Here is a 23143-nt window from a genome sequence, read left to right as displayed (position 1 = left end):
AGTGTCAGATAACTGACATGATGTTTAAAATAAGATATGTAGATATGTAGTAGCTGAGATGAGGCAGGAAAGAGCTATTGCATGGAGCTTGGCTTTTGTTAGGATTAATTCAATGTAGTGCAGACTTAACATGTACGGTGGGGAGTGGAATAGAGAGAGAAATCTGTAGGGTTTTCAAGGACAAAACCACAGGAACTAATAGGCTATACATAACTGATGGGTGAGGTAGGCAGAAGAGAGGTCAGGGAGACTCAGAATATTGCATTTTACTACCTTATTTGCCAGTTGTATTCTGCTTAATGCATTTTGATGCTGTGACTGAATACTCGGGCCATGCTAGAGACTCAACCCAGAGATGTGTAATTGTCTAATTAATTGCTCTTTGCAGCTACCCAAAAGGGAATTATGCAGACTATGGAACCAGTCTCAGAGTAACACGGCAATAGGACCAAAGGAAAAAGTTGCAGCAAGGAAAATTCTGAATGGATATAAGGAGAAAGCGTAACAGCAGGAGTGAGAAAGCACTGGGTAGAGCAGGTAGCTCAGAGAGGTAGTAGAATCTCTGCCCTTGGGAATTTTTAAAATTCAGTTGGAAAAGCCACTGCAAAACTTTGAAGTTAGTCCTTCTTTTAGGAGGAGATTTGAACAAATGGCCTCCAGAGGTCACTTCCACTCTAAATTTCTTGATGACTCTATTAGAAAAGAACATGCTCACTGCCTCACTCTACTACAAGAGGAAAAGAGTTTGTGTTAAAGTTACCCATGTATCTAACAGTTCTCAAATTTAAAATCTCCCTGTGTTGAATCTTCTGTGTTGGAAAGAAGATAGGTTATTTGCCATACTTCTCACTCTAAGGAAATAATTGGATTGTGGCAGTTGAAACTTTGAGCACATGGAGCTGTCAAAGGATTATTTTTCCTCCGTCCCCATGGCATCAGCTTTTATAGAACTGTACAAGACAAAATCTCAGTGCAAATGCTGACATTAGCAATAACTGAAGAAGGGTTGCCGATATTTGTCACTTAGCTCTTCTCTTACTAGTAGACAAAGAAAACAGAGCAGAAGTAACCAGGAGGTTGTAGCTACTTTCTGAGTACTTACTAAGTTTAAGAAAAAAGTCTTAGGGGTTTGGGACAAACTTTTCAAAAATTCAGTTTTGAAATCTGTGTAGAAGCAGTCATTCTGAGAAAGGTAAATGTGTTCAGGAAAGAGCAGAAAAGTCTCCACTAATGTCCTTAAGAATAATTACATATCAGAACTGCAGCATTAAGCATGTTCTGTGTAAATTTAAACTCCTAGATGAATGATACATGTTTAAGAAGCAACAAAAATCCCCAGGCAGGCAAAAAAAAAGTAAGTTATGTGCTCTAATACTTTTTCTCCCATAAGCCATTTAATATCTTCTGAGAATTAAACATGAGTCAAGATAAAACTGGCAAGGATTGCTTGCTTTTAGGTCACATTGGTATGATAATAGCTGACCAAATGATTTAAAAGTTCACTCTGATTTTCTTGTTCAAATATGCATGTAAGGAAAAACAAATCTCTGTTCGTCTTCTTTCTAAACTAATAGAGAAAAAAAATGATAGTGTTTATTTCATTTTGGTGAACTAGAGGTTACATGTTCTGCTGGACTCATACTCAGGTGTATGCCTGAAACAGCACATCAGACTGTGATCAGTATATAGTATATAAAAGAACACTTTAAAAGCTTGAGTAACCCTTGGGTTTCTGCAGAACTGCTGAACATTTTTCAGAAACCTCAGTCTGTGGCATACTTGATCATTATTCGCAGCCACAGATCATGATATCTAGAAAAGTAATGTCTCAATCTAAGCAAAGTTTACCTGAGCACATGCTTCATGGGAAACAGGAATCATAATGATACTGAAATCTGAGAGGTGTCCTTCTGTCCCTTTGTACCAGTGTAAGTAATTTCCTTGACCTGCAGTTGAGTATACAGATACTGTATCAGATGCCGTGCCAAAGCTGAATTGTAGGAAGGAGTTGCGTCCTGAAACCGTGCTGTGGCAGGTAAATTCAGTTGCTGACAATTGCTGTAAGCTCAGGAAGGGAGCATCTTCATCTTTGCTTCTGCTGCTAATTTTGTGTGCTTCTTTGTTAACTCTGATGCGAGGGCCGCAACTGAACCTACTGTAAGAGCTTGTCTGGTGGTGCTTGTATTCTTAGTTTGATAGAGAGTGCAGGTTGCATAGAGACAGCTGAAAGCTCTGTGAGCATGGAGAATAAGTTGAAAGTTTAGGAAACAATCCTAACAAATGCTGGAATCAAAGAAAATAACAACAGGGACTTGTTGCTCAGAAAACTTGAAACAGAGTTTCTTGTTCAAACCTAGTATTAAATATTATGTTCTATAGCTTCCTTAAAGTATTTTATAGGCTATTTTTCTTTTCCTTGCAAGTCCAAGAAATTAATAACAGTAACAATAATGGTGCCCAGCCAAATGTCTCTTGCAGCCTTGCCATCTGTATCATGTCCTGACAGAACAAGTGCTGTTCCAACAAGCTAAATTCACCTTGTTTGCTCTTTGTCAGAGCTACTTCATTTGCGTCACTATCAAGATGTCTCTTTTTACATGGTGTGTCCTGTTGGGTGTATTGCATTATATAGTGGTAATTGTATCCTACCTGCAAACCACCCTTTGAAATCTGGCATGTATTCTGAATGTTTTGGAGGTGCGTGGCATAAGGCAGAAAGAAAACTGAGAAAACAGGCGAGGCTTATAGCAGATCAGCTCATGGTCTGGCTAAGGGACAGGTCAGTTAGGATCTATTTGAGGGTAGTCTGCCCAGCAGGAAGAAAACCTTGGTTGCAGGGACCAGATTCCAACCAAAAAGCATGTCCTGGGTGTTCTCGGTGCTCTGTGGCAAGTGGCAGTACAGTGGTTACAAGCTGGAGGACATTGGCAGTGATGCAGACAGGTTTCATAATCCTCAGGGAGACTGTGATAAGTGTTTGTAATTGGTCCCAGATCACAAGTAGAGGTAGTGTGATGCTTTTTCTTGGAGTTGTTAGGTTTTGGGATGTAAGGCACAGTGGACCCACAAAGTGGGGCAGAAGAATGCAGAGGCACTAAGAGGCCTAGCACCTGATAGGCTTCCTTCGTAATTACAGAAAATAGCCAGGTGTGGGTATAAGTAGAAAAGTAAGTAAAACGTTGTGAAAAATGAGGCTTTTTTTGTGGTCCCTTCTGCTTGTGATAGACGTCCCCTTGGGTTCTTTGCACCAGAGATATTGGGCATCCCCATTTCTGTGTGTTTCAGCTTGCCGTCTGGGTTTGCAATAGCTACTAAGTCTGGTAGGGCTGCTGCTCAGGATGAAGCAGTGGGTAAAGTGAACTTCACAAGAAACTGCTAGGATTTCTTCATTTGAAGGAAAACAACAAAGAAGCAGAGTTCAGATAAAATCTTATGCATATTGTAAGAAGCCTTTGCTATCCAAGAAGAATTAAAAAGTCCAACATGTGGAATTGCAGGTTAACAGTGGAATTTGGATGTGACTTCTCAATGGCAGATAGTTTCTTATACTCAGGAATAGACTAACAAATTGTGCAGCTAATTATTTGATTAGCTGGAAATTCTCTCAAGGCTCGGTGAAAACTTGTTTGAACAAGTCGAATTGATTATACTGCTGCAATTTTTTTTATTTTTTTATTTTTATTAGGGGAATTACTTAGTGATTCTGTATTTTTTTATTACTTAGGGTTTCCATAAAATAATTGTTTATGTTGAATTTGTTCTTGTAGTGACCTAAGTTTGTATGTTTGCCTACATGTATTAAATTATTAAAATATTTTATAGGAGACTGGTTTATTCAGCAGAGTTTTGGGTATTTTTCATTATGATTAACATGATGCATCCAGTATGTTCTGGCTATTTGTGCATGCTCGTTCTTTCAGAGGAAACACCATAAAGAACTATCTTTATCAGACTGTACTTTCAATTCTGTGCTAGTCTGTGTAAGAAAAACACTTGAGAGAAAAAAGGTGTCAGGAGTATGTTTGAATTGCATCTCCAATTTTTTTTCTGTAAACAATAATGAAAAAAGAAGCACTGTTTTATGAATATCAGGAAAAGGAGCAAAACTGATAGTAACAGAAAGTGCATTGTAAGTTCTACAATATAAAGTACTTTAATCTGATTATTTATTTGATATTTCAAAATTGGTTGTTGTAACCTCTTTTGAAACTGTTTTCTTTTCTTCAGATATCTTGAATGAGCTCTTCCAGAGGGAGAACCGTGTGCTGCATTATTGGACCATGCGTAAAAGACGTCTTGATCAATGCCAGCAATACGTGGTGTTTGAAAGAAGTGCCAAGCAGGTGAGAGTTTTATTTAAAAAAATCCTCTTCAGTGTTATCAAGGTTTGACATACACTGACTTGTTCCACAATAACAAATTTGCCATTGACTTCAGGATGTCAAATGGCTGAAAGATCAATGGTTACAATAGAAAGTAACTGAAATCATTTGCTTTTACTTTAATACAGAACAACTAAATCCATTGAGGCAGGGTGTCTTTACTGCTGTAACTTAAAGATAGTGTTCTGTTTCTGCAAGCTTGTGTTTGATAAATGTTACACCTGTTAACTTTTACACACACCCCAATTTCACCAGGGAAATAACAGGCAGCAACATTTTCCTTGGGGGGTGGGGAAGGGGGGCATGTGTGTGAGGGGAGGAGGGGGAGAGATCTAATTAACTTGGTTGGCAGTTCTAGAAAACTGACATGATGGATAGCTCATTAAACAATAATAACTGAATGACTTCTGTTTTGCAGTTCTGTGTGTACTCAGTTTTGTCCTTTCTTGCATGATAGATCCACCTCTCTGGATTTTGTTGAATTTATCAGTCTGGAAAGAGCTGTTAAATAGCTACCACAAACACAAAGAATCCCATTCACTAATCAAAATACAAGCCATAAAAATAATTAGGGGGTTACAAGGCAGAATTAGTGACTGAAATGATCTACAGTGGTTTTTTACCTTTTTTTTAAACTGGATATAGGACAAAGAAAGGAAGCTATTTGTTCCTGTTCTTCAGAAAAGGTGAAAAACAACACCCATAGTGTGAAATGTAGTTAGATCTACTTTAAAGGACTCAAAAGCCTATTTTCTTCTTTCTGACAGCCAGTGTAGATAGAAGCTTACATACTAGTGGTGTGTTTTGATCTCTTAAAAGATTTCTGAAGTCCATCTTCCATGCTTTTGTGAAGAGAGTAATGCAAGATAAATCTTGAGTAAAGTTGAAGATTAATACCCCTTTAAAACAACACCATCACCCCTTCCTCACCCCCCACCCCACTTTTGAATAACCTTAACTTCAACCTCTGCCAAGCACATGACCTACTTGCTTTTGTACAGAGATTACTGACTAACAGTGTAACCCTGGAGATAAAGATCTGTCAGCATTTTCATTGTAAATCCCATTCTTCAGCAGTCACCAGTTCAGTCATCATAAAGTAAAACCAGCCTTATAGGGACTCCAGACTGATTACCCAAAAAATTGAAATGCTGCTGTCTTTATTTAGATTTTTGTTTGGAAGTTGGAAGAACCAGTACTTTCAGAACTCGATGCCCTGCAATGGGAGCAGGTACCATAGTAGTTTGAGAGGACAGTAGTAGACGCTCAAATCCTTCCAGAGCTAAGGGCTCACTTGATGACTAAACTGATTCTCCAGTTCTTATACAGTGATATGTCTCCATCGTACAATCCTGGTCCTCACATGAAATGAGAGCTGATCTAAACTGTAGAAATTAAGATCAATGAACTTTCTGTTAAATTATGGCTCAAAAAAGCTGCCAAAGAAGTTACGAAAGGGAAATATTTTGAGAGGGGAAGGTTTTTTGTTTATCATTCATCATTGTGTAATAAACCCACCAAAACAAGGTGGAGGTTAAAAACTTAAGAGCGAGAAGTATAAATGTTGTTTGTAGTATTAGTGATAGCCATGCTGCTTGTCCGTATCAGTCTTTACTTGCAATTAGAATGACAAAGGGTATCACACAAATGGTTGGTTGAAATGTCCTTTTTCGTGACAGTAGTCCAAGAGCAGTTGGTTTGTTTCCATGAGCGACGTTTGGAAAATACTGTTCCATCTCATCATACTTGCATATGCACTAGCATGCCAGGTGAACGGCATCCTAGCTTTCACATTCAGTGTTGAGTTTTGAAGGTTTTCACCTTAGTTTTTGTACCAAAAGGCAAAAATATCGTAAATAGAAGGAAGGAAATCAAAGTTGTTTGATTGTCTTTGATCAGGTTGCAGCCTTAATGACCTTAAATTGTGGTGGAATTATAATACAGATGATGTCTTTTCTGATTCAGTGGAAGGTTATGCTCTTGGCAAATACATATCTACTATCCACTAAGATTAAGCTTCTCCTGTTCTTGGTAATGTGGATAGATAAAAGCGTGAATTGAAAGTATGAGAGGTAAAAGGAAGAACAAGGACCCACTAGCAACCTACTACTTTTTCTCCTGGGTATTGAATTTTTGTGCTGTCTGCATTCACTGAAGACACAGAAGATACACATGCCTTTATTAACACATAGTCCTAAGAAAGCTGTCTTAAACTTCTTGAATATCTGATACTGGCTATATAAGAACAAAGAAGTTTCTAAGTTGGTGTCTCTCTGTGTACTGCTGTAGTAGCCTGTATTTAGAGCTGCAGAACAGCTTGGTAATGTCAGTGTTCAGTTACGTTTTTTATTTTTACTATTACACAGCAGTTTGAGAGTACGCTGGTTTCTGGTAGCCAGAGAATATGATCCCTTGCAACCACTGAGTTATGCTTAAAAGAACAGCAAATATTAATGTGGATGGAACATAGATAATAACATGGTTCAGCAGGATTCATAATAGTGAGAATGTAAGGTACCAGGACATGGAAGGGAGGCAATTTTAGTTTGCCATTCTTGGGTCTTGTCTTTTACTACCTATACATACACGGTTTAAGTGATACATCTCACCATTCCTTCTCTGCTGCAGGTTTAATTTCTAAGAGTACATTTAACTACAGAACATCCTTTTTGAAGCTGGAATACATTAGCTAAAGAGTGAAATGATAGTTAAATCTTATGTGCTTGGGAAGTTTATCCTACACATTTGGCAGTATTATGTACCTTTTTACAAGTCGGAGAATGCATATTTCTGGCTAGAACTGTTCTGTGTTGCACTAAAACAGTGATTTCTGCTCAGCTGGGGAGTGTACTAACAAAACCGTAGGCATAGACAGTTTGAACCTTTCAATACTGGACTACCGTAGTCTGCAGTATTGGACTTCCCTGAAGTATTCGGATTCATGTGTCAGTTTTTTAATTCTTTAAGCATTGCTTCATGGTCTGAGTGAACTATTTCAGAGTTGCAAACTGTTTGGTATTGTAGAGGTACTAAATGACTGCCATGAGTGACATAGAGTAAAATTTACCTGTGGCTAATTTGTATTTGTCAAATACTGGTTACAGATCATTTCTGTTGGCAAAAGTATGTTGCCTTCTCTCTTACTTTTCCTTCATTGTTGATTTTTTTAGGCTCTGGAATGGATTCATGACAATGGAGAGTTTTATTTATCCACACATACTTCCACTGGCTCCAGTATCCAGCACACTCAAGAGTTATTAAAAGAACATGAAGAATTTCAGATCACAGCAAAGGTAAAATAATAAAGTATCTAAGATTTAAAAAAACTTAAAAGAACCCAAATTCTTTCCTGTCCCTCTAAAAATAAACCAAAACAAGGATGTGTTGATCAAGATTTGCTTGCTTGCAGTGGCTTTCTGTCTGTATTTCTGCTAGGAACAGAATAAACCAAAAGATAACCAGAAGATAATCACTGTTACCAGAGCTCCATCAGCCCTATGTGCTGTTGATTTCTCATAGTAGAATTGTAGTGAGATATCTTAAAAATGTTTCTCAGAAACCTATAAACCTTGCAGGGCCATTCACTTCCACTTCTGTATCCTCATGTCTGTGGATTACCGCTAGTTCATTTAGGATATAAAATACACCAAGGCATGTTATTATTCAGCTGTGATTTAATTAGAAGACAGTAGGAAAAATAAAGCTTTGCTTGTTAAGTTACTCATTTTATTAAAGTAATCTGTGATTCTGCTGTAACTTTAGTGCCATGGTAGCATTATGTTATTCTACATATCTGGAAGCCTGTGCCGAGATGCAGATGAGATGTGAGGCTTACCAGTTTTCACATGTGAAAGACTGAAAGATGGGCAACCAGTACATGACCGTAGTAGCTGATCTTATGTAGCCTTGTCTGTCTCTGTGCTTTGTTTTGTCACCTGTTCAAACTGTCACGTGTTTCCACCTCTCAGCTCTCCAGTCTTCATCAAGAAATAGAAAAGCAGTAGAAAGAAAGGTGTTCCTTTGTCTGAAAGACCACCTCAGGAAAGGAGACTTAGAGATAGACTTGGTTGTGGTTCATGTGGGAAGGAAGAAAAGAGAATCCGGAAAGAACAGGGATCACTTTTGCTTTTCAAACCTGGATTTCCTTCCTTCTGAGTTTTGCTTCAGCTTTTGTTCTGCTGGATCCCTTCCAACACAGAGAGCGCCACTGCCCCCCTTGTTTCCTCTGTCAGCAGATGACGTGGGTGCCCCTTTTGAAAGGATGTTGTTAGTGCCACTCCCTTCGCGTTTTGCTACCTGTTTGGAGGATGTGTTAGCCCTTGCTAATTCCATAGTGAAAAGAAATGCTTGGATGAGGGGCCATTAGGAAAGAAAAAGAATTAAAAAAAAAAAAAAAAAAAAGACAAGCACTGTTGATTTTCCAACTGTCATAAAAGAATCAAGTTTTTATTGACTGTTTGGTTAACTCCCTGTTACCAAGGGCCTTGACAGTACACTTTACTCAGCACACTTAATTCTGACATGGTATCAAAAAGAGGTGGAGATATAAACTCATCCATCATGGATGATTTATGATTTACATGAAAGAAAGTGCATAGTCTTAGGCAGCTTGTTAATTGGGAAAATCACTTAGTTACAGATTAGATGGTGGCTACTTGTTCTCTTAGTTTCAGTGACTGTGTCAGAGCAAAACATAACACTAAAAAGGTCTGAAGAATATAGTCTTAATGTGTTGAAGTTGTTGAATCTGTAAGGTATATAACAAGACTTATTCCCATCTCAGCATTTCAGTGATGACTGAAGGAGATAGATTGTTGAGACTGTGGATGAGGTCCAATACCAGTGCTTCAGTGGTTATGAACAAAATATCCTCTTGGGCATCAAAACCCATTTGTATTGATGTAAGGAGAATACCCATGTGCTGGAAAGCTTGTCTAGCAGAATTTAATCTCTGGGTTAGCTATAAACGACATTTTTGAAAGAAAAACAACAGCCCTGCATCTAGTCACGTAGTAATAAAACCCAAGGAAACCTGTATTCATCTTATGATATTTTTATTAAGGAAAAGGTACCTGTTTAAAGGAGTTCTGGGAAGAGAGAGGAGAAAGCTAGTTCCTTTGATGGCTACTCCAGCTGCACTTAGTAGCAGGTCAAGTGAAATGACCCCCTTTGTGACAGGTAGAGCTAGTAACTTTTTTATATTTTCCTGTTTTCACAGCAAACCAAAGAGAGGGTGAAGTTGTTGATACAGCTGGCTGATGGCTTTTGTGAAAAAGGGCATGCTCATGCAACAGAGATTAAAAAATGTGTCACAGCAGTGGATAAGAGGTACAGAGACTTTTCCCTGCGCATGGAGAAATACAGGACCTCTTTAGAAAAAGCTCTGGGTATTTCCTCTGATTCCAATAAATCGGTAAGAGATATTTGAGTGTGATGACAGGCAAACAAGCTCTGCTTGCATTTAATTTAGTGATTGTTTTCTCCTGTCTCTTTCCTTAATCGATTCTTTCTTTCTTTAATGAAGAGCAAAAGCTTGCAGCTGGATATAATCCCAGCCAGTGTCCCAGGGTCAGAGGTGAAACTGCGTGATGCTGCTCATGAGCTTAACGAAGAAAAACGAAAGTCTGCCCGCAGGAAAGAGTAATAAATCTATTTATTTTTTAATCACTGAGAATGCATAAATCAATCCTGATAATGAAACAACTGTCATGGCTTGTCTGGCATCTTAGAAATTGAATAAGTGGTAAAAAAAGAGTGATATTACTCAATAGCTCCTTATTGCCTTTTATTCACATGCTTGTTCTCACAGATAATTCTAGCATGTCAGAATCTTAAACATTCAAAAGTGTATCAGACTTCTAGCATGCTTTTTTTCTTTTTAGAAATAATGTGAAATAAATGTGTATGGGGAGGAGGGAAGACAACAGTTAAATGACTGTAGCAAGTGTAAAGCATTTGAGAAAAAAATCCATCTCCTTTCCCCTTTCTTTTTCTGCTGGTTAGTAATGAAGGGAGGTTACCTGTTATGTCTCCTTCATCTGTTGTCTCCGCATTTCAGTTCTTAGATTGCTCTTGCAGCAGTGGAAAAAGCAAAAGCTGAAGAGGAGAAAGATGTATTCTGGTTATTATGCATTCATAATGATCTAACAGGCTGAGATTTGATTATTCTTTCTGTTGTCACCTAAGGTTCATTATGGCTGAGCTAATTCAAACAGAAAAGGCTTACGTAAGAGACCTCCGGGAATGCATGGATGTAAGTTTTCTTTTTTTCTCGCTAATCTTTGAAGACAGGATTCAGTCCATTGCGTTGTTTCTTTCTGGTTTTAACAGCTGAGCATGTTTGGTTTGCAGTCATAGGACCAAATTAAGTATCTTCTCTGCTATTAAGACGAAACTTAGAATTACATCTGATAACAGCTACTTCAGAATTCATCCTATACATTTTGCTTTTTTTTCCATACTAAGTTTAAGCATTTGCTTCTTTCCCAATTCACAAACATATGGGGTTTTTAGTTTGAGATAGGGGAGGGAAAAAGGAGGGGCTTACTTTATTTGCTTTGCTAGCAATAGGGGAGAGCTTGTGTTAATTCTCTTATTATCTGTATCACATGTTCTGCTACTAGCTGACTTTTTGAATAGAAATTCAGAGAGATTCCATGGAAAAGTGCCCAGTAATTGTTATGCTGAGGCAAGTAATGTTCAGTGTTAGCTGTTGCACAAAGCATGAACTTCTAGACTGCAGACATGACCTTGATAAGGAATATCCTGAAGCATTAGAGGTTGTCAGGAACGCTATGCATTTTAAATGCTGAAGTCTCAAGGGACTATGTTAAATTGTCAGTTTTATAATGTGGATTTTACTGTCAAAATCACAAGGTATATTTGACACAGCAGTCATTCTGTCACATTTGGTGATGATGATGCTAGGTGATCCTTCCACAATTTCTCTCCAGGAATGCATGCTTACAGATACCTGTGTGCTTCTGTTCAGAGTTTGTCATGACTTTTCATGCATCTTTTTTGTTCTGGGCAGACATATCTATGGGAAATGACAAGTGGAGTAGAAGAGATTCCACCTGGTATTGTAAACAAAGAACACATTATCTTTGGAAACATGCAGGAAATCTATGAATTCCACAATAAGTGAGTGACTTATTTTCCATTTCCATATTACTGCTAAATCCAAATGATGACCTGAGGGATTTCCTAATGAAAATATTGTGCATATGAATAATGGATGCTTTTTCATAAAAAAAAAAAAAAAATAAAATTTTTTTTTATCTAAAGATTTTTTTCTTGCTTTGCTAAATTGTTTCAGTTGTTGCTTTTTGCAGCCAGGTAGGTGTGCCATTACAAATTGTCTTTTTCAGTCTTGACCATCTTTTAGCTTTTTAGATATTATTTGGATACATTGAAATTTTGCTGCAGGTTTTCCAGTTGTTCTAGAGAGATGGAAACCACTGAACTCAACACAGATACAGCACAAACATCAATTTAAGACTCTCATTCCTTCAGAACCCTCATCCCTGATTCCCAAGTGCAAATGCTAATGGGAAAGAGTAGGGCTTCCTGCTCTTTCTTGGCTTTTTGAATCTTACGTGGAGATGCCCCACCTTTGTAACATTTACTTGAGTACGGGGCTGGAAAGAGGCTTGTGAAATGATTCCTAGACAGATCCGTGTACAGGAATCTTGCTTGGAATCTTCCCTGTTTGTTAATTCATGAGTCTCTGTGTTGGGTTATGTTTCTTCTAAGTAATAAAGTACACCTTGCATATTCCAGAACCTGATTTTACAGTCCTTTGTATGCTCTGAGTCCTTTGAGCATCCAAAAAGCAAGTCACCTCCTTTTTCTCTTGAGATGAAAGCTAAACTTCTCTTTAAACTATGCTGTTTCTTTTCTACCCGCAGTATATTCCTCAAGGAGCTGGAAAAATATGAACAGTTACCAGAAGATGTTGGCCACTGCTTCGTTACTTGGGTAATGAAGTCAGACTTATGTTTGGAAGTAATAAGGGAGATAATGAAGGATAGATTCTGGCTCTTGGGTGCCATTTTTAATTTTAAAATTTGTAAAAGTGCCATTTCCTTCAAGTTTGAGTAAAAATGTGTTTAACTGGGTGGAGGGGGAAATAAAGGCACTGCTGTCAGATGTCAATGCTTAGATGCTTTTCAAGTTCATGCAAGTTGCCTAATCCTGCATTCATGTTCGCTTTAGTGTCTTTGTCTTAGTTATGAATAATCTACTTTGGCACACATTACTATTGTTTTCAGTCTAACTTACCTGATGCTGCCAGCTTGAATGGGAGAATAGTTTTGTGTAGTTCAGTTTCTGGAGAGAAAAGATACGCTGTCTGATAACTGTGTAAAACCAGAAATGATGCTCTCTGATAACCTGTGTAAATTTGCATTTTGTTTTGCAGGCAGACAAATTCCAAATGTATGTTACTTACTGTAAAAATAAACCAGATTCTACCCAGCTGATATTAGAACATGCAGGAGCATACTTTGATGTAAGTATGTTGTGCCCATCTTAAAAGTGTGCCTTGGCAGCTTGAATCATGTACTTGCAGTTGTGCTGAGTACCCAATTTCTCAAGGAAATAAGAGTTTCCTGGTACTAATGCTGCAATTTAGTGCCAGCCGAAGAAAATCAATCTTATATCTCACATGGTTAACTGATATCGCTCAGTTGGTCTCATAAAGCTGTCAAATCAAATGTGAAAAGCTGCTGTCACATATCAGAGCAGTTCAGAACGGGAAGCGGTTTCTGGCAGCAGCAACTGAGACATGAATCTTGAGCTCTTACAAGCACATTCTGCAAATCTTAGCATTTTGATGTGCTTAGTTTGCATTGTGTGTAATAAAGATAGAAATCTTTGTTAAATTCTTGGAGCACCTATAAATTGTAATTGTATATAGTGGTAATTCAGTTGACTGCCATTGTTCAGAGCTGCTAAACCACCCACCTTGCTTATTCAGTCCCAAGGTTACTTGGTCTACATGTAATACTCCGCTTAAGAAGGGACCAAATTTTAGCAGCTATTAGAGGTTTTAGAGAGGAATTTGGGCCACACTGAGTAAGTTTTGGTGGCATGTGTATTTAGAGATTATTCAGAGTGCTCCATTATTGTTTCCTTCTCCACTGTGCTGAGCCACTAGCTGTGTAGTGACACCACAAATTTTGTTTAGAATTATTTGGAGGAGTAGAGGGATAGACATAATAAAAAACAATAAACCAAAAAAATCCTTGAAGTTCTTGGGATTAATTTCAAAGGTCTGTCGCTGAGGAGATGGGGATTCTAAACATTGTAGAGTAAACCTTTTTGCGGTGCCTCTGTTAAACTTTCAGCCTTTGAAGAAGTTACAGGAAATCAGGCAGATACGGCAAAAAAAAAAAAAACAAACAAACAAAAAAACCCCAAAAAAATCACAAAGGGCTCTGGTAAAACTGTGTTAGAAATAAATTCTTGTGACCATCTCCAAAGGAGCATCCCTCTCTTTTCCAGTGTATCCAGAGCTCTCCATCCCCTAATCCACCTAAAGTGGATTAGAAGTATGAAGACCTAATTCTGTACACAGGTAACTTCAAGAGCTTCCATCAATACCACCACTGGGCCATGTGAAAATGGCATGTGTATGGAATTTCTGATACTGTAATCATGGTTAGGAAGCACACAGTGGTGCCCAACTTGCTGTTTGAAATTGTGTGGTTAAAATACATCAGATACTGTGGTAAGCAGCAAAAGCTGAAGCTGTAAATTTCAACCATGATCAGTACTTCAGAACTGTAATTATACTATCTAACTATCATCTAATTCTATTTTCCTCCTTTAGCTTTGTGGAGGTGATTCTTTTTTTGTTTATAAGTGGCTGTTTCCTTTTTAAGTGTTTGGTAACCTCTTTCCTTTAGTTAGAATATGTTTCTTCGTGCTCCCTCTTGTGGGGGGAGAATGCTTTCTGTGACAACACTTAAACTAGTAGGAGATGCTAATAAACCTCCACTGCAGCTTTCCTGTGATAGTCCTGGCTGTTCCCCAGAACACTGAAATTTGTTTTCTTTTCTCTCTTGGTAGTGACAAAAGAAATAGAGATTTTAGTTTAAAAATTAAAAAGGCATTGCTGCATGTATTTAGGTTTATTAAAATGCTTCACAGGTACCCTTGGAGGTAATAATCTTTTGTTTGTACAAAGTGAGCAGGCAGATGCACAGCACAACTATTTGCTATGGCTGGAATATCTTGTCATCCCATCCTTTTTTTTGTCTCCTTGCTAAAATAGAATTTGTAGTTCATGTATCTTATTGCATTATAGCCCTCAGAGCAGTCTATATTTGACTGTTGGTGGTCACAGTCATCAAATGTTTGCTTTTTTTCGTGTAGGAGATACAACAAAGACATGGACTGGCCAACTCTATCTCCTCTTACCTTATCAAACCTGTCCAGAGGATAACAAAATACCAGCTCCTTTTAAAGGTCAGTATTATTTCAAAGTTCTTCAACTGATTCTGCTGCTGTTAAGAAGGGGAGGCTCTTGCTGAAATCAGGAGGGTTGTTTTACTCCGCTCTTTGAGACTCCAGCATGCTAAGCAGCCTCAAATATTGCTGCGATGCTTTTTAGGAGACTGGAAATGAAAGAAGGGATAAATAAGCAACTTTTTGTCCAGATTCCTGTACATCAAAAAAGATACCTCTCTACTAATGTGTACTTAGAAAACATAATTTGCATTTCCAGAGAAAAAAGTAATTGATGGCCATATAGACAGGCGTATTTTTGTAATGGTTTCTGCAACAGATTCTGGCAAGCCATGAGTTATGTTTATGGTATTAAGTAATATAAACCACATAGAATTTATTTATACATAAAGCCATATACTATAAAATATCTATAAAATGTATGTATGTGTGTGTGTATATATATACACTGAGACCTGTAGAGCTGTTGCACAAACAGTTGTTACTTGTAACATTGCCTGGAAATATCAAGTACTAGCTTTTATATAAACAAAACCTGCAGTTAGAGCTTTCACTCAGTGGACAAATGTCTTTTTGACTTGAGCAGCAATGTTCTTGAATTGTGCTGGCTCTCTGGGAGGTAACATTGCTTGTTTTGTAATAGCTTCCCAAAAAATCACTGTAACTGATCTGTCTCTCCCAGTTTTACTCAAGAACTGCCGTGGATGATTGTTTTTAAAGTTTCTGGAAAACACTGCAGCTATTTCAGGTAGTGCTGGATGGAAAGAAGTCTGTCATTTTCAACTGAAACATATTGTCTGTCCTCCTGTTGCAGAAGGTGCAACTGGATTCAGTTATAATTTACAGAAATACTCTGGGCTGTGCTGTGCTGTTTCAGAAATTTTTGAGTATTGATTCAAACAATTATTTTTTTAAAACTAAATACGCCTTAGCCACTACATCATAGAATAGTTAGGGTTGGAAAGGACCTCAAGATCATCTAGTTCTAACCCCCCTGCCACAGGCAGGGACACCTCACACTAAACCATCCCATACAAGGCTTCATTCAGCCTGGCCTTGAACACCGCCAGGGATGGAGCACTCACAACCCCCCTGGGCGACCGATTCCAGTGCCTCACCACCCTAACAGGAAAGAATTTCCTCCTTATATCCAATTTAAACTTCCCCTGTTTAAGTTTCAACCCGTTACCCCTTGTCCTGTCACTACAGTCCCTGACGAAGAGTCCATCCCCAGCATCCCTATAGGCCCCCTTCAGGTACTGGAAAGCTGCTATTAGGTCTCCACGCAGCCTTCTCTTCTCCAGGCTGAACAGCCCCAACTTCCTCAGCTTGTCTTCATATGGGAGGTGCTCCAGTCCCCTGATGATCCTCATGGCCCTCCTCTGGACTTGTTCCAGCAGTTCCATGTCCTTTTTTTGTTGAGGACACCAGAACTGCACACAGTATTCCAGGTGAGGTCTCACAAGGGCAGAGTAGAGGGGCAGGATCACCTCCTTCGACCTGTTGGTCACGCTCCTTTTGATGCAGCCCAGGATATGGTTGGCTTTCTGGGCTGCGAGCGCACACTGAAGCCGGCTCATGTTCATTTTCTCATCGACCAGTGCCCCCAAGTCCTTCTCTGCAGGGCTGCTCTGAATCTCTTTTTTGCCCAATCTGTAGCTGTGCCTGGGATTGCTCCGACCCAGGTGTAGGACCTTGCACTTGTCATGGTTGAACTTCATAAGGTTGGCATCAGCCCACCTCACAAGCGTGTCAAGGTTCCTCTGGATGGCATCCCTTCCCTCCAGCCTATCAACTGGACCACTCAGCTTGGTGTCATCGGCAAACTTGCTGAGGGCGCACTCAATCCCACTGTCCATGTCAGTGATGAAGATGTTAAACAAGACCGGTCCCAACACCAATCCCTGAGGGACACCACTCGTTACTGGTCTCCAGCCGGACATTGAGCCATTGACCACAACTCTTTGTGTGTGACCATCCAGCCCGTTCTTTATCCACCAAGTGGTCCATCCATCAAATTGGTGTCTCTCCTATTTAGAGAGAAGGATGTTGTGTGGGACAGTGTCAAACGCTTTGCACAAGTCCAGGTAGATGACATCAACTGCTTTACCCTTGTCCATCAGTTCTGTAGCCCCATCATAGAAGGCCACCAGATTGGTCAGGCAGGATTTCCCCTTAGTGAAGCCGTGCTGGCTGTCACCAAGCACCTTGTTGTTTTTCTTGTGCCTTAGCATGCTGTCCAGGAGAATCACTGAAGTGATAGGATAGGTTGGTTTTACCAGTGTTTGTAGAGCCAGGTGGCTTTGCTGCATAGCAAAATGGATTTATGCGGTGGTGGCTGGGTTTTCTTTTTCCTTTTTTTTTTTTTTTTCCCCTTTTTTTTTTTTTTCCTTCCGATAAGAGGACATGTAAGACATAGAAGGATGGAGAGTCTGAGACTTGAATGATAACTGAAATATTTTATAGTTCTGGAAATTCTGCTTATTTTTCCAAATGGCATTGAATCTGCTCGCTTTCTGTGCCTCCTGGGGGTTATCTAATTGCACTCACTTTTCTGCAGAGTTCTCATGCAAGATTTAGGTGTGATGATGTAGTATTTTGCTGTAATGGCAGTATTGGCAGTCAAATAAAAATAGTGTAATGATGATAATAGTAGGAATCACACAGCTTTGTCTTTAAAAAGGGAAAAGAAATTTAACCTGAGGGAATGAATTAAGTGGGCCTTTTGAATAATAGAGGGAACATAATATGCCCTTCTGGTTACGTAAGTTACATTTTATCTTGATACTGTTCAAATGCTCAAAGGATGTGAGGAAATTTGAATATCAGCTCAGGTGCTGTTATGTTAATACCTGTGGGATGTTGAACAGACATGGAACTGCATTGACCCAAATTCCGCTAGAATAATTCAGCGTATTCCATTCTTTTAACTTCTATCCATTAGTTAATGCTTCGTTATATTCAGAATTTTGTCTGTAGGATGCTTTTAATGGTGTGAACACAGAATAGTGTAATTCATGGAATATGTGAAACAGTGTAAATCCTTTTATCAGCAGTAGTACAGATCACATCTTTGGTGCAGTGGAGCAGACTGACATGGGAGGTGGGGGTCCTTTTGTGCTGTCCTGCTTTCCACCATCTTTACAACTTGGCAGCTACATTGTTCTAGGCCTACATGTAGTACTGCATCTGTTATCTGTGTCTGCTTATCAGGAAAAATGTGGTTCTTAGAGCAGCTTTTAAAGATTTCTAATAAAGCAAATGATCTTACTTTAATTAGAGGTGGTTAACTGAAACCTTGGGCTGCTCCTTGAAGGGCAGATCATTGATAAATACTAAGTATGCTGACATGTCACTGGCAGAGTAAGAAGTTCAAAAAAACTGTACATGTCAAAACTGATTCTTTGCTTATTAGAAGTACTATTTGGTTGACTATTATATTAATGTAGAAATACATGATAATGAGTACTCGCATCTGCTTATCTTTTTCAGGAGCTGCTTACTTGCTGTGAAGAAGGTAAAGGTGAGATTAAGGATGGCCTGGAGGTTATGCTTAGTGTGCCAAAGCGAGCCAATGATGCCATGCACCTCAGCATGCTGGAAGGTAGGATTGAAACTGGCTTTCCGATTAAGTTGTGTGCTGTAGATTAACTTGTTTAATGACTTTCTATTTCACTGTATGTTGAAGATCTCAAGGATGTGAACATTTTCTTAGCTCTGGGGTTTGTATTTTGTGTACATTTTATTTGCAGGTATGTAAAATGCAAACTTATTTAGGAAAATTAATTGTGACAGACAACTGTTACTTTTAAAAATGCTCTTTTATCCTGATCTATATCTTTGCCACTGCAGATTTCAAAAATATATAGGCTAACAAAGTTTTCCAACTACAAGGATACACACTACTACATAGTGAGTGTCCTTGTCTTCCTTACGTGAGGCGCGTAAGTGTATTAGAGGAGAATTTGCTGATTTATGTATCAAATAATTGTCTCCAAGAAGGTTGTCATTTTCACATCTGTTCACTGCCTATTCCATAAGAGACTTCTGGTTGAAATGAAATATATCTTCTGGCAGTAAAATGTCAGCATAAGCCAATTTAGCCTGAACCTTAGCCAGAACAGCATAATCATGCTCATGGCAGACAGTGAAGGTTGGATGTAATTGCTTCTTTGTGCTTGGAACAACTTTCTGCCAAAATCAGTTTTGTAATTGGCACATAATCATGTCTGATGGTGCCATCATACATTTAGTAATAAAAATGTTTTTCTTTGACATTTAAGTTTTTTGATAAAAACAGATCTGCCTTACCTTACAGTTGCTGAATAAAGACTTACAGGTGCTTTTAGTCAATATTTCTTTTCTTCTTCTCTCCCTTCTAGTAGTAAAATGCAGCTTGTCATGGAATTCCCAATATTATGAAAGTTACTCATCTTGGTTTGACGTGTGATAGGTGATCATGTGAATGCTCAAAATAATCTCTCTTCCCTGATTTTAAGCACTGTTGGTCAGTTTGTAGGATCAGTTCCAAATGCTTTGTCTAGGAGATGGTTAGTATAGATGCTGACCAGATTTGGTAATAATTTTTTAACACTGGGAATGCAACTGGAGAATATCCCAATCTTTTACATAAGATGGTTTTCTAACAAATCATGAGTGTATTTTTGAGTTGTCCCGTGTTAGACAAATATAGTGAGTGAGCACATTTCCTCTTTATGTCTCTGGAGGATTTTGAATGAACATCCTGAGGCAACTTTCCTCTGCTGCTGTCCATACTGTTGCCCTGTTTAGAACAGTGAGAACTGCTATTTTCTCAAGAAGGATGGTGCTCTTCTGTTCAGAGCATATTGGCAAGCAGTATCTATTTAAAAAACAGTTTAATGCTACTCAGAATCTGAGTATGGTAGACTAATTTCTATTGTCCTGGGTCTCTAAAGCTGTGTATTACACTGGGAAACCACTGTACCAATACAAGTAAAGTAAAAATGTTGATAATCTTCATTTTTACATTATGTCTTAAGGTAAGCAATCCAGCTGCTGTTTCTTCATTGTGGCTAAATGCTGGAGTGCTCATCACATGGCAACAGCTCCAAGGTGCCATCTTTTTTCATCGCCTATTGGAACATGTTTGTGTGCCCATTGCATACATAGTAGGGAAGGTGTACCACCAGCAAAGGTGGCATCTGGGAGCTTGCAGAACAACCTGATGTGCTCTCCATGTCTTTGCAAGTTGCTCACTTTCTACAGTGACAGAAAGCTTAAATAATTTTCATCATGGAAGAGGTTACCAGAAGCTGACATAGACAGATCTGTCATTTGTTGGTGAAATACTGCCAGAAGAGTTGATAAACTTCTTAACAGTTGGATCTCTAAATTTAGACCTAGACTTGAGCTACAGTGACATTTAGTATATTGCAGTGTTGAAATCAAGTCTTGTTTTTAGTATTGCTTCCTCAGAATCCCATCTTTTGCAAACTGTATTTGGGGAAAAATCACATTATTTAGTAGAAGCTGAGCTTTTTAATTTCCTCATATTAACAACTTTTCATGGGGAAACTTTCCTCTCTCTGGCTTTTTAGGCTTTGATGAAAATATAGAATCTCAGGGAGAGCTCATCCTTCAAGAATCCTTCCAAGTGTGGGACCCAAAAACACTGATTCGAAAGGGACGAGAGAGGCACCTTTTCCTTTTTGAGATGTCCTTGGTTTTCAGTAAAGAAGTAAAGGACTCCAGTGGAAGGAGCAAGTACATCTACAAGAGTAAATTGTTTGTAAGTATGGGAGAACAAGTGATCATATTTATGAAACCACTTAGATTATATTGTGGCTAAACTCAGATGATTTAATTGTACAGGCAAAACTTGGACAACTCTTGTAGTGCACTGAAAGAACAGCCTTGGAATGTGTAGATTGAATATGATGTTTGTTGTTTTGTCATGCTCTTGAGGAGAAAGAGTAGGCCAAAACCAGTTCCTGAAGTCTACATATCAATGTGTGTCAGGTCAAAGGAAGATCAAGATTGGGGCTGGACTGATTTTGTCTTAATTATGTGTGTGATTACTAGGTCTTTAAAGCTTATTTGTATAAAGCAGAAGAATGGAGGGACTTGACATGCTGCCTTTGTCTTGCTTGTTTACTACTGCTGTTGTAGTAATATTCATGTTAAGGATCTATTTTGGTGGATGTACTACACATACTGTTCTGGAAAGGCAAGAACTCCTTGTTATGGATAAGTTCATTCTAGAATGTTTACTGAGACTAGTAGTCTTATGATAATTTTTTGTAAATAAAATGATAGCTCTTTTGGCCTACTGAAGGGATGTAAAGAGGGAAATTGGGGTTTTTTTCCATTAAAAAAAAAAGAATTAAAAACTTTGCTCTTGCTTTCCTCATCTGTAGCATCTATGCTTTAAAAATATGACTGGAATGCATAGCTTTACTTTCCTTTCTTATTGGATGACTTGGATGAGAACAGTATTCACACTCCATAAATTAAGGTAGCCAAGTGAGAAGACAGTCTCCCATGGCTTGCGATCTTCATCCCTTAGAGGCAAGATTAGCTTTTCTGCCAGTTCAGTACAGTTTAGAAGTACTTGAAATTACTTCTCAGTATCATGGTCTAAAAGAATAATTCTTCTGTTGATCCTATTGGGATATATGACCAAGTCTAGGCAGTATAAATAATGAGACTTTTCTCCCTGCTTCAGCTCCTTTTCCTTCATTCTTTTCCCCTTCCCACCTCTGTGTCCAAACTGGTAAAGCAGGTTAGTTCAAACAACCTCTTTTTTTCCATATATTACTTTGCATGTTCTGTCATTTCATTTCCAACAGTTGCTCTTCTTCCTGATGTAAGGTAGCTAGCAGGTAACACAGCTGCAGCTGATTTGTTGATCACACCTTTCTTTGGTGCTGTCAAGAACTTGAAATACAGAAAAACTTCTGGTGTACTGGAGGGTAATATCAGCTGCTAAGGCATTATGTGGAAGGAGAGGCAGAGCTGAAAAATCAGTCCTGTAAGCTTGTCATGTCAGTTCCTCTGGCAGAAATGTAGGAATAGCTTCAGGTCCTAGAGAAGCTGCTGAAAAAGACTCTCATTGTGCTTTGTTTTTAAAGTACAAGCATTCTTTTTGCCTTCACATCCTATTTGGCAAAATATCCTATAGTACAGCTTACTCCCATAGCAATTCTTACAGCTTGCTCTTTAGAAAATACTTGTATTGGGGTGTTGAAAGCATGCGTGTTGATTTGAGCCAAGGATCTTTTTTGCACATTACCCTGTCTCCTACCTCTAGAAGGTGGTTTTACAAAAGCGTGGTCCTTCTCTTTGCTTTGGGTATGGCGACCATCATGGTTTCTGCAGCACAGGATACTCAGTGACATGGCTTGCATTAGAAGAACATGTTAATGAAACACCTTTCACAAGAAAGTGTCCCAAAGCAAATGCCTAAGGAGGGCTATGGAAACAAAGCAAGTAGGCAAGCAGGTTTTACTTTGCCAAAATATTTTCCCAGTCACCAGTAACTGTCAATTGAGGGGTGTACTCACCTGAGTGTGATTTCTATGTATTCAGTAAATCGTAATGGATTTGTTCCTTGTAAAATTAATAATATTCACAAGTGTATCAAGGCTTCTGAATTTACTAGGCTTTAAAAAATGAACCATGTTAAAAATTGTGCTGTCTTGCCCATTCAGACTTCATATTGAGAAGTGCAGTAGGGTATATTTTATTTGAATTACATAATGTAATGTTGATTTGTTTTACAAGCTTTTTAACACACAGGAGTTGTTGGTGAGTCAGGTTTAAAATGTACCACAGGCTTTTAAGTATTTTAATGAAGAAGAGTCTATTTATATCGAAAAGAGATGACAAAGCTGAAATGTGTTGGGTTGGATTTTTTTTAGGGAAGAAAAAAATATCAACAACAATTCAAGTTGGCAGACAACTGAGAAAAGAAAGAAATCAGTTTTACTTGGGGATTGTGTATCCTACATCTCTGATAATAAACTGTATATGTGCTAGTGATGAATGTATATAAGGGGAAAAAGTACAGCTTCCAATAATGTAAGAATGCTTAGCAGCTGTCTTATGGAATCAGAGTTCTTGTAGCTTGAGCTGTATTTCTTAGATTGTAATTTTTTTGGAGCAGAGTGTATATGAATTGTTAAACTGGAAGCCAATTCACATGATTGAGATGTTATTCCAGTTGGAAAGTCAAAACTTTTTGGATGAAAATTAGCTATTAAGGTCTGACATTAGAACATTCCTAAAGACTGATTGTTAATGTAGTT

General features: G+C 38.4%; 1 protein-coding gene across 3 annotated transcripts in view; it reads left to right on the top strand.

Annotated features, from left to right (window-relative positions):
* TRIO (trio Rho guanine nucleotide exchange factor) overlaps positions 1–23143 on the top strand; it is a 246887-nt gene that overhangs the window by 147280 nt on the left and 76464 nt on the right. For all 3 annotated transcript variants that reach the window (XM_065667601.1, XM_065667600.1, XM_065667602.1), the window contains exons 20-30: positions 4228–4343; positions 7553–7675; positions 9601–9795; positions 9907–10022; positions 10569–10635; positions 11416–11525; positions 12293–12362; positions 12805–12894; positions 14763–14855; positions 18348–18459; positions 20435–20625. In XM_065667601.1, the coding sequence (XP_065523673.1) occupies positions 4228–4343; positions 7553–7675; positions 9601–9795; positions 9907–10022; positions 10569–10635; positions 11416–11525; positions 12293–12362; positions 12805–12894; positions 14763–14855; positions 18348–18459; positions 20435–20625 (1283 nt within the window). The remainder of the gene's footprint in view (positions 1–4227; positions 4344–7552; positions 7676–9600; positions 9796–9906; positions 10023–10568; positions 10636–11415; positions 11526–12292; positions 12363–12804; positions 12895–14762; positions 14856–18347; positions 18460–20434; positions 20626–23143) is intronic.

The sequence above is a fragment of the Lathamus discolor genome, chromosome 2 (assembly GCF_037157495.1).
Source record: "Lathamus discolor isolate bLatDis1 chromosome 2, bLatDis1.hap1, whole genome shotgun sequence".
NCBI classification, from domain to species: domain Eukaryota; kingdom Metazoa; phylum Chordata; class Aves; order Psittaciformes; family Psittacidae; genus Lathamus; species Lathamus discolor.
Note: the sequence above shows the minus strand (reverse complement) of the source record. Positions and strands in the feature narration are given on the sequence as shown.